The sequence below is a fragment of the Triticum aestivum genome, chromosome 1B (genome assembly GCF_018294505.1).
Source record: "Triticum aestivum cultivar Chinese Spring chromosome 1B, IWGSC CS RefSeq v2.1, whole genome shotgun sequence".
NCBI classification, from domain to species: domain Eukaryota; kingdom Viridiplantae; phylum Streptophyta; class Magnoliopsida; order Poales; family Poaceae; genus Triticum; species Triticum aestivum.
In genome coordinates this window covers 509557907-509573495 of record NC_057795.1, presented here as the reverse complement: position 1 = coordinate 509573495, position 15589 = coordinate 509557907, and the positions used below count along the sequence as shown (strand labels likewise).

At 48.5% G+C, this 15589-nt stretch overlaps 1 protein-coding gene across 2 annotated transcripts; it reads right to left on the bottom strand.

Annotated features, from left to right (window-relative positions):
* Positions 1-770: 770 nt before the first annotated feature.
* LOC123135538 (O-fucosyltransferase 19) lies at positions 771-5235 on the bottom strand. Of its 2 annotated transcripts, XM_044554651.1 has the most exons (8): positions 4422-5235; positions 2993-3065; positions 2841-2911; positions 2681-2769; positions 2460-2592; positions 2139-2368; positions 1571-2047; positions 771-1490 (listed from the first exon to the last, which is right to left on the bottom strand). In XM_044554651.1, the coding sequence occupies exons 1-8, from the start codon at positions 4956-4958 to the stop codon at positions 1286-1288; spliced, it is 1815 nt and encodes a 604-aa protein (XP_044410586.1). In that variant the 5' UTR covers positions 4959-5235; the 3' UTR covers positions 771-1285. The 2 variants fall into 2 exon arrangements, with proteins under 2 accessions (XP_044410586.1, XP_044410579.1); XM_044554644.1 differs by having other exon boundaries at positions 2841-3065.
* Between the last annotated feature and the right edge of the window lie 10354 nt (positions 5236-15589).

Genomic DNA, 15589 nt, shown 5'->3' with positions numbered 1-15589 from the left:
ACATTCCCGCTCGAGTAAAGTTAGGATACATGACCCATGACCCATGGTCCCTCCCTCAGCTGGGCCTGGGCCTGAGATCTAGGCCTGACGGCCGAGCCGAGGCTGGCATATTTGCAATTTAGGGAAGGGCCCGACTCGAGGCTAGGTGGGCTTTTCCACTCATGGGCTGGGCCTGATATCTAGGCCCGACAGTCAGGCCTGGGCCTAGGTTTTTTGTAGCGGGCTTTGTTAGGCCCGGCCCGACATATGGCCAGGTATAGAACAAACTGAAATTTGGGGTGTAATCAGAATTATAAGACAAGTTAAGGGGTAATACGGATTTGGATTTATCCAGGAATAAAATGCTCTCCGAGCGTCACGCCGGCGGGGCTGCAACCAGTCAGCTCGGTCAACGCCGACGCGGTTTCGGCTGCACGGCGGAGGGTGGCGGATGATGCTGGCGAGCACGGCGACAGCTTCAGGTCCCGTCTCTTCCCCGTCCTTGCTTTACGTTCGCCTCGTTGACGGTCGCGACCAGATCCCCTCCGCAGTCCAGATCATCTCATCATCGATTTGGGGATAGAATCAGGTATTCAGGGCGGCTGATCGCGTCGAAAGTTTATGGTTCAATTAGTATGCCTCCAACATTTTTTATGCCTTTCTCTGTAATTTCTAAGACCCTCAAGGAGATAATATCCGCCCATATCATCTATAAAGGAGCACATTTGCAAACATTTTTTTTATATTTTTGATGGAATTTACTAGCAGCTACAGTCAGGTGACATCCTAAATAAAATTTACAAAAAATTTATTGCTCTGAACTACACTAAGAAGTATTTTGACAATTGTCAGTCTACACTGGTAGCAGATTTCTACAGCCGGAAAACATAGCATGATACATTATTCTTACTAACCCACCCAGTGTTTAATGTCACTGCTACAACGAATTGGAAGCATCACGAGCATGACCTCGACCTAACGTGTTTTCACTTTAGCTGTTCCTATATAATTGTCGGTATGATCCTTCAAGTACTTCGACATCTCTGTGCTCGTTCCATCTTTCCATTGGAAAAAGTTTCCTCTCAGCAATGCACTTCTTGGCCCCATGCCCTCAACTACATGTGTAGTCAGCCTAGGAAATAATCAAACTCAAAATGGCTGGTCTCTGTCAGTTAACTAGGATCCTCTCTATTTGGCCACCCCTGTCATGTGGAGGAAGTGTCATCTCCATCCGTGTTACACCTGCAGCCAAGCCAGCAGCAGCGTCTCTGAAGACCGAACCATTTCCCTTTGAGATAAACCTGCTTCACTTTGCTCTCTGCACCTTTTTGCACAGGCATCCAGGCATAGGGTTTGAGTAGAAGTATTCCTCCTGTCTTGGACTCTCACCAGGTAATCTGTCATATGGACCTCCAAGTCTATCCTCATGATGCTTCCTCACTTCACTTTGGAATTCATCCCAGGGCATGGAACCATCGTCGAGTTTGTCAATGAGCTCTACAAACTTCAGCCTACAAACAAGAAATAAGTTATGACGAAGAATTTTAAGATCAAAATAAATAAATTCCACCTGCAGTTTCCAAGAACTTACCTGTCGGGGTTTATAGTTTTTCTGAAACCTTCGAATCTTCGGTGGCCCTGAACTGCCCTGGCCATATTTCCGTCGTAGGTGTACACAAAGACATCGCTCTGCAGGGCCACGATATAGTCCACAGCAGCTAGCCTGTTCTGGTACAACTCGAGCGGCTCTAGTTCATCTACTGTAGCTAGACTGTAGTGTGTGTAAATGTTTGGGTATTCTGCTTTCAGCGCATCCATGCTGTGTGCCCCGTAAATTTCACCGGCCACAATGTAAATTTTCGTGCTGGAAGGATATCCCATGGCTTTGAGGAACACAGCAGCTTCGCGAGGCGTCATGGGACACCCGCCCTGGAGCCGCTTCTCCTCGCTGTTGATCTCCTTCTCCTTCCAGTGTCTCACTTTGAGTCGCATATCAGTCAGCTCGTCTGCCTCATGAAGTGTCAGGTTGTGGTTGCAGCCAGTGAAAGCCAGCATGTCCTTCTCGTATCTGTCCAATTCATAGGAGAAGCAAATGAAGAATCAAGGATCAGTGATCTGCAGATAATTTTATCGGCAGAAAGAAGTGTTTTATTAATCACCTTAAGTGAAGTGCGATGTAATGGTCCGATCCCCTTTTGAGTCTCTCAACTAGGGTAGTACCAAGTTCTTCGATCTCTTTCCTGTACTGAAGCGCTTTGTAGTTTGCACGGCATCGAAGCCTTTGGAGAGAAGGAGCGAGGCCGTTGTTGACAATCCGTGAATCCGTATGGGTAAATCTCACTACTTTGTACTTCTTCAGTATCTTTGAGAAATCTCTGTAAAAGGAAGCCTGCAAAAACAGAGCGAGCGCTTAAACACACGATGAACTTTTGATGTTCCTGCAATCTATATATGATCAGTAAGGACATCTTGACTCTTACCCTGGACCAGGATGTGGGTGCTCTCGCGTAGGGCTTCACCCTCCTATAAGCTGGTGGTAGGGAATCTACAACCACAATGTCCTCCTTCAATGTTTCTCTGAAGTGATCCACGTCGAATATATCTTTGAAGTCACTGTATTCAAAACGACAAATTGTCAGTTCACTCAGTGCATCTGTTTTTCCTACAGGATACGAGCAGCAAAGATGATACTACAACAGACCTTGGATCAGTCCAGAATGACTGATGGTCCAGAGTGGGGATTACCAGTGACGCGTTCATGATCTTTGCCACTGCAACCATATCACTGATCTGTAAGAATAGTTCCAGGTTAGCTGAAAGGCACCGACAAAGAGCAAGGTTTAGCACAAGCATATACATACCCCCATTCTCATCTGGTTTAGCCCGCCGTTTGCGTCGACAATCAGATAGCCGACAGTCGCATTGTCAGTCCCTGCAATGCGCGAGAATATTAGCCGGAGCCGGAGCTGAAGCTGGAAGAAAAATGGGGTGAAGGGTAGAACAAGAAACTTACTGCGCTGATTCTTTGGGCGTACAATGCACTGGCTGTAACCCCCACTATCTGGCTTCATCCATATCTCCGGTATCTGCCCAGGTTTAAGAGGAAACTTCAGTATGGTCAAAGTGAGCACAGCACATGATCTGAGTGAATGCTTGGCTTTCCTGAAAGAGCTTTCTTGGCCGAACATAGGCACAAGATTGTTGGCTGGAAAGTGTCTGCCGGCCCTGCCCTAAACCTATATGCATCATGAAGCCCGTTGGCCCTACCCCCTGGTTTCTTTCTACCCGTGCAGCATCTTTTACACTTCTGGATACTTCAGTATTTTTACGAGGGTTGGTAGGACCTGGTAGTTAGTTGTGTTAAGATGAATATTTCAAAACCAGGACATTACTTGTAGACAACGGAGTCGAATGGAGAGCACCTCAGCGATTTCTTTGAATTTATTTTCTGAAAATAAAAGTCATTGCATGGAAAACCGACTCCCTGAATTAGTCAATTATAAACTAATAAATCTATACCAGTGAGGCATCTAGAAATGCGACCACGGAGGGTCTCCTACCCAACCCTGGCATTGCTTCAGAGAACTATAAGTTGTACGAAAAAGTAAATATTTTTCCGTATGTTATAAAATTATCAGCCGACAATTACAAGGAAAACCAACCTCGGTGGTACCGACACACGTCCCTCTTAAACATTTTCTTTTGAGATTTTAGAAATTCCATCGTGACTGCGTGAGTAATCACTGCCCCTCGTCGGCCCAGCCACCGGATGTATCTCACATGTACGCAGTAGGGACAAAGAAACACCGCAAAGAACAAGAAAAACATGCGCGCATTTTTCAAAAGAAATTTCCTTTGCCACGTACTACATCGCATTGGCTCTGGAACTCACGACCAGTGGTCATACGCTCCAAGTTCCTCGACTCAAGTGGCTCACGCTAGCTACAAGTGCAATCTAAAACAAAATACTGGTCGTTATCACCGGTCTTTTCTCCCGTGTACCCTACCCAGTCGGCAACACGTCTCCTGCGTTTTCTTCTTATCAAGTTCGAGGGTTTACACCGGGAACTCTACGATCGATCAGGAAGCAAATTGGGCAGTGCTTTCTGTTCAGGAACTCTACAGTTCGTTATTACCCATTCTAGTGTGGAATGTTCGGTCGGCCGCATGCATCCCCAACATGGAAATCATCGACTTCAATTCTACTCGCCCAACTTCGAAAATATAAAACTAAGTTCATAATGGTTCATGTACATGGAGTAGTAGTAATAGTGCACTCTAATTGTGAAATTATTCGCCAAAAAGAGTGAAATTGGCGGCAATGGAGGTTAATCAAGTGAAGTGCGTGTGCGCGCGTGGTGGTTACATGCATGAAAAACCGTTGATAAAAGATGGTTGTAATAAATTAAGGAAGGACTCGACCGAGAGATTAACGTACGCACCGGAGGATCGGGCGGGCGGCGCGTGAGTGCCGTCAAGTTCTCCTCCGTCCACCCCATGACGTCGGCGTCGGCCACCTCCACCCTCTGCACGAGCCTGCCGCCCTCCTCGCCGTCGGCGCCGGCCGCGCCGCCGCCGCCGCCGCCACCTCCCCGGCCGCCTTGCGACTGGGAGCCCAGGAAGCCGACGACCGCGACGAGGCCGAGCAGGCACAGCACGGCGGCCCTCATCCAGGCGTGCCACGCGGCGCGCCTCCTCCGCGCCAACAGCGACGCCCTCCCGCCGCAGGCCGCGCCGGCGGCCAGCAAGGGGACGCCGTGGCCGTGGGCGCCCTCGCCTTCCTCGAGGGCGAGGAAGGGGTCGCCGCCTCCGCAGCAGCAGTCGTCGCCCCGCTCGATGTCGTTGAGGCGCCTGCGGTGCGGGCCGGGGCTGGTGGCGGAGGAGGACGACAATGAGGATGACGACGAGGAGCAGCAGGTGGTGGTGGTGGTGGGGGTGGTTGCCGCGGGTGTGGTGGACGACGTCGCGGCCGCGGCCATAGCCCTGCGAGCGAAACCCGGGGCGCCGCGGTATTCTTCGGCGGGGCGCCTAAGAATAGGTCGATCGGGTCCCGGGGAGAAAAGCCCGGGAAAGAAGACGGAGTCGATCGAGCGTGGCGGTGTGGTGGCCTCCTTCTTGCTTTGCTCGATGGTGGCAACCGCCGCGCGCTCTGTGTGTGTGTGTGTGCCCGCGCTGAGAAGACTCGTCGTCGTCTGGATCGATCGATCGATGGGTCTCGTCGTCTCCGCGGGAAGCGTGGGTCGTTGGTTGAGGCCGGGGCGGGGTGGGGGTGGGGTGGCGTGCTTTTTGTATGCCCAAGTATGGAAGGTGTAGACCGATACGTAGTGGCGGTGGGGAACGTTCCATATGCGGGTCGGCTTCGGCGTGCGTGCGTGGCAAGTCGCACCCAGCTCCGATCGGATTCCATGATGTGACGGCCCAAGTGGTGGTGGTAGGCTCCGTCGTGGCCGAACCGTGGTGTCGTCCGATCGATCGGGGCCGGGCCATAGCGGATGAACGGTTCTGATCAAACCTATGAGAGTAGTAACTGACAAGATGTATCCGACACGGTGAATTATTTGGTGTCCTGATCGGATGACTCCTCGACCGGGCCTGAAACGTTTGTATCCGGTTATGCATATGATATCTGTATCCGATTATGTTTGTGTTTTCTGTGCAAAAAATAATTGGGAGGCACAGGACGTTCGGGCAAGGTTTTGTGACGTGTCAACCCATGGGCTTATTGCCGTTCAGGTTACGGCAAGGATGATTGAAATGGAAATCGTTTTGTGAGTTTCGTCCGAACGAGCCAGGAGAATATAAATGCTGAACATGGCCTGCCTGAGACATTTCTTACTGTGTTTCGCTTTGATGCGGCAATCAATTGGGAATCCAGCTGCGTACTGGACGCACGTGTATGAATGCTCCGTTTGATCAACCGCGGCCGCATTCCTTGATCGATCGACTGGCCTCTGGCTGGAGGAATGACACGGAAATGCATACATCGGCAAGTACACGGGCACGTGCTGGAGTAATACTGCTGCTGCTGTACTGCGACTCCTTGCATCATTTTGTAATCATCTCACCGGTGTCCCCTAACGCTGCCTTGTACAAGAGGGTTCACTACATCTATGTATGTATATGTATGATGAGTAGTACGTGTACTGCAATGCCATCTTGCCTTTTTTTAAAACAAGACAAGAGACTTGTCATTTCATTAATTAAGAGAGAAGATCTGTAACAACTAACAAAACCCAACAGAGGGCAAGAAAAAAGGTCATCACTCTCACGATATTACAGAACCCAAATGGTTAGCATCCGCGAGCATCCACAAACGAATTTCTTTCTTGATGTTGTGAACCATGACTGTGGGAGGAGACGCGGAGGCGCTGTTTCGGACGACCCTTGTGTTGCGCTTCTTTCAAAGCTCCCAAAAGATCAACATCATCATAGAGGACATGGCCTTCTTTGAGTTGTCCCTGGTTTATGAGAACCCGATCCACTAGTCGTTAACGCTACCCATCTAACCCAAATCCCTGGGATTCACATCCGAAAGACCAAGCCAAGCCACAATGTCACACCAAACTCGCGTCGAGAAGCATCTACTCATCTAATCGAGTTTGTAAGGCTCATCTAATCATCTACTCTCCTTTTTGAGCCGGGCTACTCTTTTTTTCATCATTTGCATAACAGAAGTACATTGTCTAACTAATCGACACAAAATTTATCATTTGTTTTAGAATGATGAAAAAAAATTGACACAGAAAGAGAGGAGAGGAATCCAATCATCATCTATCTTACGGAAGCAACGATGCCTCTTAATTGGTTCATTCATATTGGATCGATCCTCGATCTACAAAGATACTGAACCAAGACGTATATAGGTATCAATGGAACCAGAGGCATTTTATCAACCACCTTTTGAGCACGAGAAAGTTAGGCGTTCCGTGCTAGGACCATGCTGGAAGCCTAGCTAAATTAACACACGGGTGAATGTTCGCCCATGCATGTCTTTAACTTCGAAGTGGAGATGGGCATGCCCCTGCCTACATATGAATATATGATTAGTGAGTAGTGTGTACGTGTACAGCGGAGCCCCAGTTTCCATCTGGACTTGTGGAGATCGATGGTCCTGACCACCCATCGATGCATGCATGGCTTGATCCCGAGCCGTAGGTCACATCATCTCCAGCCGCACCCCCAAGAGCCTTCCCAGGGCCAATTTTTGTGTGCCGACAATGTAAAAAAAGGCAAAAAACCGGTCCGGTCATGCACCTCAAGTGCCCCCAAAACCTCAAAATAGCGCCGGTAAACCCAGGCGAAACCCGGCGCGCTAGGGCTGTTGGGAGCGCCGGCGAAAGCAACAACCAATCATATTCCCCCATGCATCTTTTTTCTTGGCCCACCCAATCACTTTTTGCCTGATGATTGTCCTGGGGCACCAACGGCTAGGAAAACGTACTCGCGTTTCATCAGGCGAAAACATTTTGCCCCCCAAGACGTGCTATTTTTGGCCCGACGATTGTCTTGAAGGCCTCCAACGGCTGGAGATGCTCTTATAAGCTTCCTTCAGTGTGTGGGACTAACTTCGAAGTGGAGATGGGCATGCCCGGCAGAAATCACATATTTGACCTGATGCCCAAATCAAATCACAAACTGACCTGGTCACGAAAAAATTTCACTCTGCTGACCCTTACGAGTGGCGCCCGACAGCTAGGCGCCGCACCCTACTGTGCAGCACCCTTCCCTTAGGCGTCGCACCTCCTGCCAGCGTGGCAGCCCAGGGCCAGGCGCGGTCCCACACGCAGCTGTGCAGCGCCTAAGGCTAGGGCGCCACACTGTAACGTGCAGCGCCTAGCCCTTAGGCGCTGCACAGTGACTTAAGCGCGGCCGCCCCAGCCCGACCTGACAGTTCTTCCCCTCTCCGCTCTCTGGACAGAGAGCAGCGGCGGCGCCCCCATCTAACCCCCCCCCCCCCACATCCCTCTCAGAATCTGAAGATTTGATTCGTGGATTTGATCTCCAATCCATCCTACTAGGTAAACTCTTCCGTTCTCTTTCTTTTGCTCCTTCAATTTGTTGCCATTTTAGAGATTTGTTCAAGATTTTATGGAACCCTTGATTTGTTTGATTTGCTCGATTTAGGATGTGTAGTCATATTGGTAGTACCGTAATGTTATTTATTAGTTCACAATATATGATTCTTGTTAGTGAAACCCTAGATTGTTTAGTTTTTTTAGATATATATGAGATGCCTATTTTTATAGATAACTATGAGATGTTGATTTTTGTAGACATATATGAGATGTTTGTTTAGATATATATTAGATGTTGAGTTTATTTCAAATATTAGATGTTGAGTTTATTTGAAATATTAGATGTTTAGTTTATTTGAACACATATGACATATTCATTGTGTGAGAAGGAGATGTTGAGATTCTTGTAGTTGAACACATGTTATATGTTTAGTGTATACCGATATTTGAGATGAAGATGAACTCTTATATGTTTATTGTTTGAAATTGTAAGGATGGTTTGGCTTCTGGACGATGTCTACGACGTGCAACACCGGGCCTACATGATGCGCGAGAAGGAGAAGGTAATAATGAGTCATCTAAATATTTTGCAAATTTGCCTTTAGTTGAAATTTACATGCCCTAAGATTTGTCATTACTTGTTTTTTGCAGAAGCTTGAACCTCTGAAGATTCGGTATCACGGGGTCTCTGGTCCTACCATGCCTTACGATGAGCAGTACACACCGTACATCAAGCAGGCAGGACTACTCCCGTGGATTCTGTTGGTCAGCCGGTCCACGCCGAATCTGAACGCTACACTGGTGTCCGCTCTTGTTGATCGGTGGAGGCCGGAGACGCACAGTTTCCATCTTCGGACTGGGAAGATGACCGTGACGCTCGAGGATGTCTCGTTGATCACCGATCTTGCTATCGACGGGAGGCCTCTCTGTATGAGCACCGATTCTGATGGGTGGCGCGAGCAGATGATTGCTCTTATCGGTATGGCTCCTACCGAGGCTGAGGCTGATGTAGAGGAGGGAGAAGAGAAGAAGAAGAGGGAAAGGAAAGCAGCCGGAGCTGCTTTCACGTGGATTCAAAATAACTTTGCAACGTGCCCTACGGATGCCAATGATGATGTGATCCAGACACATGCTCGTGTGTATATGTGGTACGTTGTGTCGAGGACTTTGTTTCCTGACTCCACTAGCAAGAACGCTCCATGGATGTGGCTGAAGGCGTTGACCGTCTTCGATAGCAAATGGAGCTGGGGTTCAGCGACTCTTGCCTACTTGTACCGATAGGTAGTTGGTCTGTTTTGTGATCAACTCATTTCTTCATTAGCAATGCAAGCTTGCTGTCAAGTTAACATTGTTTTTCTTTCATATGTAGCTGGACGATGTGTAACGCCCCGGATCCGACGCGTCAGGTGTCTGCCAGTTATTCGCCGTTGTTGCCTTGTCATTTGCTTGCGTGTTGCATTTCATCATGTCATCATGTGCATTGCATTGCATACGTGTTCGTCTCATGCATCCGAGCCTTTCCCCGTTGTCCGTTTTGCAATCCGGCACTCCTATGCCCTCCGGCGCTCCCCTTTTGTCTCTCATTGTGAGTGGGTGTTAAACTTTCTCGGAATGGACCGAGTCTTGCCAAGCGGCCTTGGTATAGCACCGGTAGACCGCCTGTCAAGTTTCGTGCCATTTGGAGGTCGTTTGATACTCCAACGGTTAACTGGGTAACCGTAAAGCCCCTCTCTCTTTGCAGCCCAACACCCCTTCTAAAGTGTCCCAAAACCCATCTAACTCCCCTCCATGCTCTCGGTCGTTCGATCACGATCGTGTGGGCGAAAACCGCTCCTCATTTGGACTCTCCTAGCTCCCTCTACCTATAAATATGTGCCCCTCCCCGAATTTTCGCGCAGTCCAAACCCTAGCCTAGCCTCTCTCTCGCCCGCCGGACATGTCCGTGCGCCACCGGACATGTCCGCCGCCCTCAACCACGTCGCTCGAGCCAATCGCAGGCCGCCACGTCACCTTCCCCGCCGCCGCGCCCAATCCCCCGCCGCCACGTCAGCCCGCGCCCGCCCTCTCTCTCCTCCCTCCGCCGCAGCCCGCGGGAGGCCCTCCTGGCCCGGTCGGCCGCCGCCGCCGGCCCGCGCCCCGCGCCTCCCGGGCCCGCGCTCGCCCAGCGCCCGCCGCCGCCCGGCCGGCGCTCGCCTCCGCTGCCGCCCGGATGCCTCCCCGCCCGAGCCGAGCGCCCCTCCATCTCCTCCACGCCCCGCGCAGCCGCCTCGATCTGCCGCGGCGAGCTCCCCGCCTCACCGGAGCACGCCGGCGCCGCCCCGCCGCTTCACTCCGGCGCCGGCTCGCCTCGCCTCCCCCGCGTCCCCGCGCCACCCCTCGCCAGGATCCGGCTGGATCCGGCGAGATCCGGCCCGGATCCGCCTCCCCGGCACCTTCCCCGTCCAACCCCGGCGAGAAGACCGGCGAACCTCGAAGCTCGTGCCTCGATCTCCGTGCAAGGTTGACTTTCCCCTCCCCGAATTTTGCCCAAGTCCCGACTATCTGTGTAATTTTCACGCCATGTTCATCATGCCGTAACTCTGCATCCGTAGCTCCGTTTCGTGCGTGTAATATGTCATATTGTTCGCCTCAACGAGTGCATCATTTCATTCCATTGCATCATATTCATTTGAGGTCACCTAGATGCCTGAATCATCGTTGTAAGAGTGCTTCATAATGTTTTCTGCTGTCTGTTATCAGAACGAGCTCTTTTGTCATTTTTCCATGATTGATGTGTGCATCCTATGAGGTTGATGTCTTCATGTGTTTTGATCTATGCCATGTCTTCTTTACAAAGGTGTATGCCATGTATTTTTTGTGATCAATGTGGTGACTAGCACAAGCATGCAAACTAGGCATCGTGATGTTACTGATTTTAGTCCCTGTTCTGCTGTAATTTTGATGCCATGTAAACTTGATGCTACAGAGAGATCCATGCATATTTTGAGATACTTCAGTAAGGATGTTTTGGACAATTGGTTATTGTCTATCCATTCATGCCTCTTGTTGCAATTATGGAGTAGTCTAGCATGTCATTTTCGTGCTCTATTTTTGCTTCAAAATGTTTCCTGGCAGATTGTTTACATGTTATTCAATTTTGCCAAGGTTGCTATAGTTGATCCTTGCATGCTATGGACTTGTTCTTGACTTGGTTTATTTCACAAACATGCCTTCTTGATGATGCTATGCTTATATTATCATGCAATGACTTGTGGTGAGTGTATCGAGCTTGTTAAGTAGGGTACATGCTGTTGCTGTTTTGCTAGGCTGAATCTGTTATTTCGTGATGCGATGTAAACCTGCTCCTACAAATCATTCTATGCATAATCTGGAGATGTTCTATAAACATGTTTTGATCTACATGTCACCCTCTATCCATCCATGCCCCTAGTTGCATTTATAGCTTGCTGTAGATTGTTCATATCTTGCTCCAAAGTTGCTTCATAATGTTGCTGTCAGCCTGTTAACATTAAGTTCAGTTGTTATCATGATTGTTGCTAGTGTTCCATGCCCCCTATGAACTTGCTATTGACATGCTTAACTTCACAAACATGCCTTATTACTGTTGGTTGCCTTGTCATGCCATGTTTTGCTCTGTAGTGAGTTGCACAAGCTCATCTACATGCCTTCATAATTATGTTCCTGCCATGTTTGAATCTGTAATATAACTTGCTATGTTTACGTGGGTGCCATCATATTTTCTGATCCTTTTTGGCTTATGGTCAGTAAGGGACTTTTGATCTATGCAATTAGTAGATTCATGCCATGCCTTTGTTTGCCATGTTAAGTTCCTGTAACATGTTGTTTGATAGCTCTAAACATTGCATCGTGATGCTATTTTCTGCAAACTCTGAAATTGTTATAACTTGCAATCTTACCATGTGTGTTTGAGCATGTTCTAGTGATTTCTGGAGATAGCTCAGTGTTCATGTTTTGTAATGCTTTACCTGTACATCATGCCCATGTCTTTTGTTTTCATATTGAGATGCTGTACCTTATTGTTTTGATGCTTGCAATATGCCTAGTTGCTGTTTTGGACAGCTTGTCCTTTAAACTTGTATGGAGTGTATGTGTTTGAACCGTTGCTCCGTTTTGAGCGCGCTCTATATGAAACTTGCTTAGAATTGCATGTAGCTTCATATTATCATGTTGCATCCTTGTTTTGAGGTGTTTGCTTGATGTTTGTATGCATTTTGCATCAATGCCATGTTTGACTTGTTTTGCTCATATCTTCTAGGCCGTAGCTCCGAACTAAATGAACTTTATATGTAACTTGACTAGAATTTCGTGTAGATCATCTTTGTGCATATTAACTTGCTATTTAACAACTTGAACATAAGGTTTATTCAGATCTGGACCAACTTCGAAATTTGCATATGAGGACTTACCGGAATTGTTATATGTTGTTCCCGGCCTCATTTAAACTTGCCTTGATGTGTTGTTCTTGTTTGCATCATCTCTTGCCATGAGTAGCTTCATGTAGCCTTGTCATGCATCATGCTTGTTGTGCATCATGCCTTGTTCATGTGTGGTGTGTTTACTATGTTGTGTGCTTCTTTTCGATAGTTCCTGTTTCGTTGCGATCGTGAGGATTCGTTCGTCTACGCTTGGTTCGGCTTCATCCGTTCGTCTTCTTCATGGACTCGTTCTTCTTCCTTGCGGGATTTCAGGCAAGATGACCGCTACCCTGGATCTCACTACTATCATTGCTATGCTAGTTGCTTCGTTCTATCGCTATGCTGCGTTACCTATCTTTTGCTCATCAAGCCTCCCATATTGCCATGAACCTCTAACCTTTGACACCTTTCCTATGCAAACCGTTGTTTGGCTATGTTATCGCTTTTGCTCAGCCCCTCTTATAGCGTTGCTAGTTGCAGGTGAAGTTGAAGATTGCTCCATGGTGGACAAGATTTTTGTTGGGATATCACAATATCTCTTATATTATTAATGCATCTATATATTTGGTAAAGGGTGGAAGGCTCGGCCTTTTGCCTGGTGTTTTGTTCCACTCTTGCCGCCCTAGTTTCCGTCATACCGGTGTTATGTTCCCGGATTTTGCGTTCCTTACGCGGTCGGGTGATTTATGGGACCCCCTTGACAGTTCGCTTTGAATAAAACTCCTCCAGCAAGGCCCAACCTTGGTTTTACATTTGCCTCACCTAGCCCTTTTTCCCTTGGGAGTCGCGCTCTCGAGGGTCATCTTTATTACAGCCCCCCCGGGCCAATGCTTGTCTAAGTGTTGGTCCAAACTAGAGCACCGTGCGGGACCATCCCTTGGCAACTTGGGTTACGTCGGTACCTGTACGCTTAGCTTATCCGGTGTTGCCCTGAGAACGAGATATGTGCAGCTCCTATCGGGATTGTCGGCGCATCGGGCGGTCTTGCTGGTCTTGTTTTACCATTGTCGAAATGTCTTGTAAACCGGGATTCTGAGTCTGATCGGGTCTTCCTGGGAGAAGGTCTATTCCTTCGTTGATCGCGAGAGCTTGTCATGGGCTAAGTTGGGACACCCCTGCAGGGTATAATCTTTCGAAAGTCGTGCCTGCGGTTATTGGCAGATGGGAATTTGTTAGTGTCCGATTGTAGATAACTTGACACCAGATCCGAATTAAAACGCATCAACCGTGTGTGTAGCCGTGATGGTCTCTTTTCGGCGAAGTCCGGGAAGTGAACACGGTTTCTGTGTTATGTTTGACGTAAGTAGGAGTTCAGGATCACTTCTTGATCATTGCTAGTTTCACGATCGTTCCTTTTGCTCTCTTCTCGCTCTTACTTGCGTATGTTAGCCACCATATATGCTTAGTCGCTGCTGCAGCCTCACCACTTTACCCCTTCCTTTCCTATTAAGCTTTGCTAGTCTTGATACCCATGGTAATGGGATTGCTGAGTCCTTGTGGCTCACAGATTACTACAACAACAGTTGCAGGTACAGGTTATGCGATGATCATGACGCGAGAGCGATGCTTGCTTGCGTTGAGTTCTTCTTCTGCTTCTTCTTCGATCAGGGGATAGGTTCTAGGTCGGCAGCCTGGGCTAGCAGGGTGGATGTCGTTTGAGTTTCTGTTTATGTTCCATCCGTAGTCGGATGATGCTCTTATGTATTGTGATGTTGTATTCGTGTGGCATTCTATGCCTCTTGTATGTATCCCCATCTATTATGTAATGTTGATGTAATGATATCCACCTTGCAAAAGCGTTTCAATATGCGGGTCTATTCTTGGTGGGACCTTCGAGTTCCTTTTGGATAGGGTCGCATATTGGGCGTGACACGATGCGTGTTGCAGGATCACAGATAGTGCAGGCATTGGTGGTAATCTGCTTCTACTTTCTGTATGGAGCTGGGAGCGTCTGCCTGTTGGATGCCCAAAGAGCGTCATGTTTGATCCTTGGTATGCAGATGAACATGACGAATTCCGGCGCCCCATGTGGGCTTACAAGTGGGATATCGTTTCCGAGATGACGAACAATGTCAATCTCATGTACCAAAAGTACATTGCCGAGTTGGACACGATTATGCCTGAGCAGGTAAGGAGGTCATTACTTCAGTCCTTTCTCATGCTTGCTTGAAAAATAGTCATCAAATTTGCATTGTTGCCCTGTTTCATAGGTGGTATGGCAGCCATATGGCGCGGGTGAGAGCTTGGGGTACACCGCGGAGTTCCGCCTCAACCCGATGTGCTTGCGGGATAAGGATCTCTGGCTTATGTGGTGCCCACTGATATGCAACTGGGCGGTTGAGTTTCATTTGCCGCATCGCGTGTATCGTCAGTTTGGTCTGTTCCAGCCTCACCCCCCGGATTGGGTGGACACGGACAAAGAACTTCATAGGTAAGAGAGCATGTCTGCATATTATCTAAGCATCGGGACTCCTTTTGATTGTGCTAATGTTTGGTTTTATACCACACAGGTTGGACAGGAGAAGGCGGCGGAAGATAAAGGACTGGGACAAGCATCATTCTGCGTATGTTACCCGCTTCCAGCTTTGTGTGGAGCAAGCTCGTAGCACTACACGCGCCCCGCTTCGTGAGCACAAACCACTTGCTTTTGATAACTACGTACGATGATTTATTGGAACTACTCGAGTTGAGATATGCCTGCCGGCATATAATGAGGATATTCTTGAAGAACCTGTAAACTTTGAGGATCTAGCAAAGGGGAAGTACAATAGAGATGTCAGGCAAGGGCAAGGAGTCCCTGCTGTTCCGGTGATTAACTATGTGGTAAAGTGTTCCCTTCTTTACTTTCCCATCGTATTACACATGTTTGAATGGCTAACGCATTCATTCTTTCTCATCCGCAGTGCACCGAGATCAAGAAAGCAGCTGATGAGAGCTAGTCTATTCTAGAGAAGACACCGGTTGGAAACGGCAATGATGATGGTTCACTACAAGCATTCCTCAAGGTACATATCGCATTCACTATGAGAGCCAGTCTATGTTGCGAAGTTTGATATCTTACACACTTGTTCATGTTACCGCGTCAGGCCAAGAAGTTAAGGCGGTTATCGAATCTTCTCGGTTGCCGTGATCCTGAATATGATGAACCATCTGCCTCTA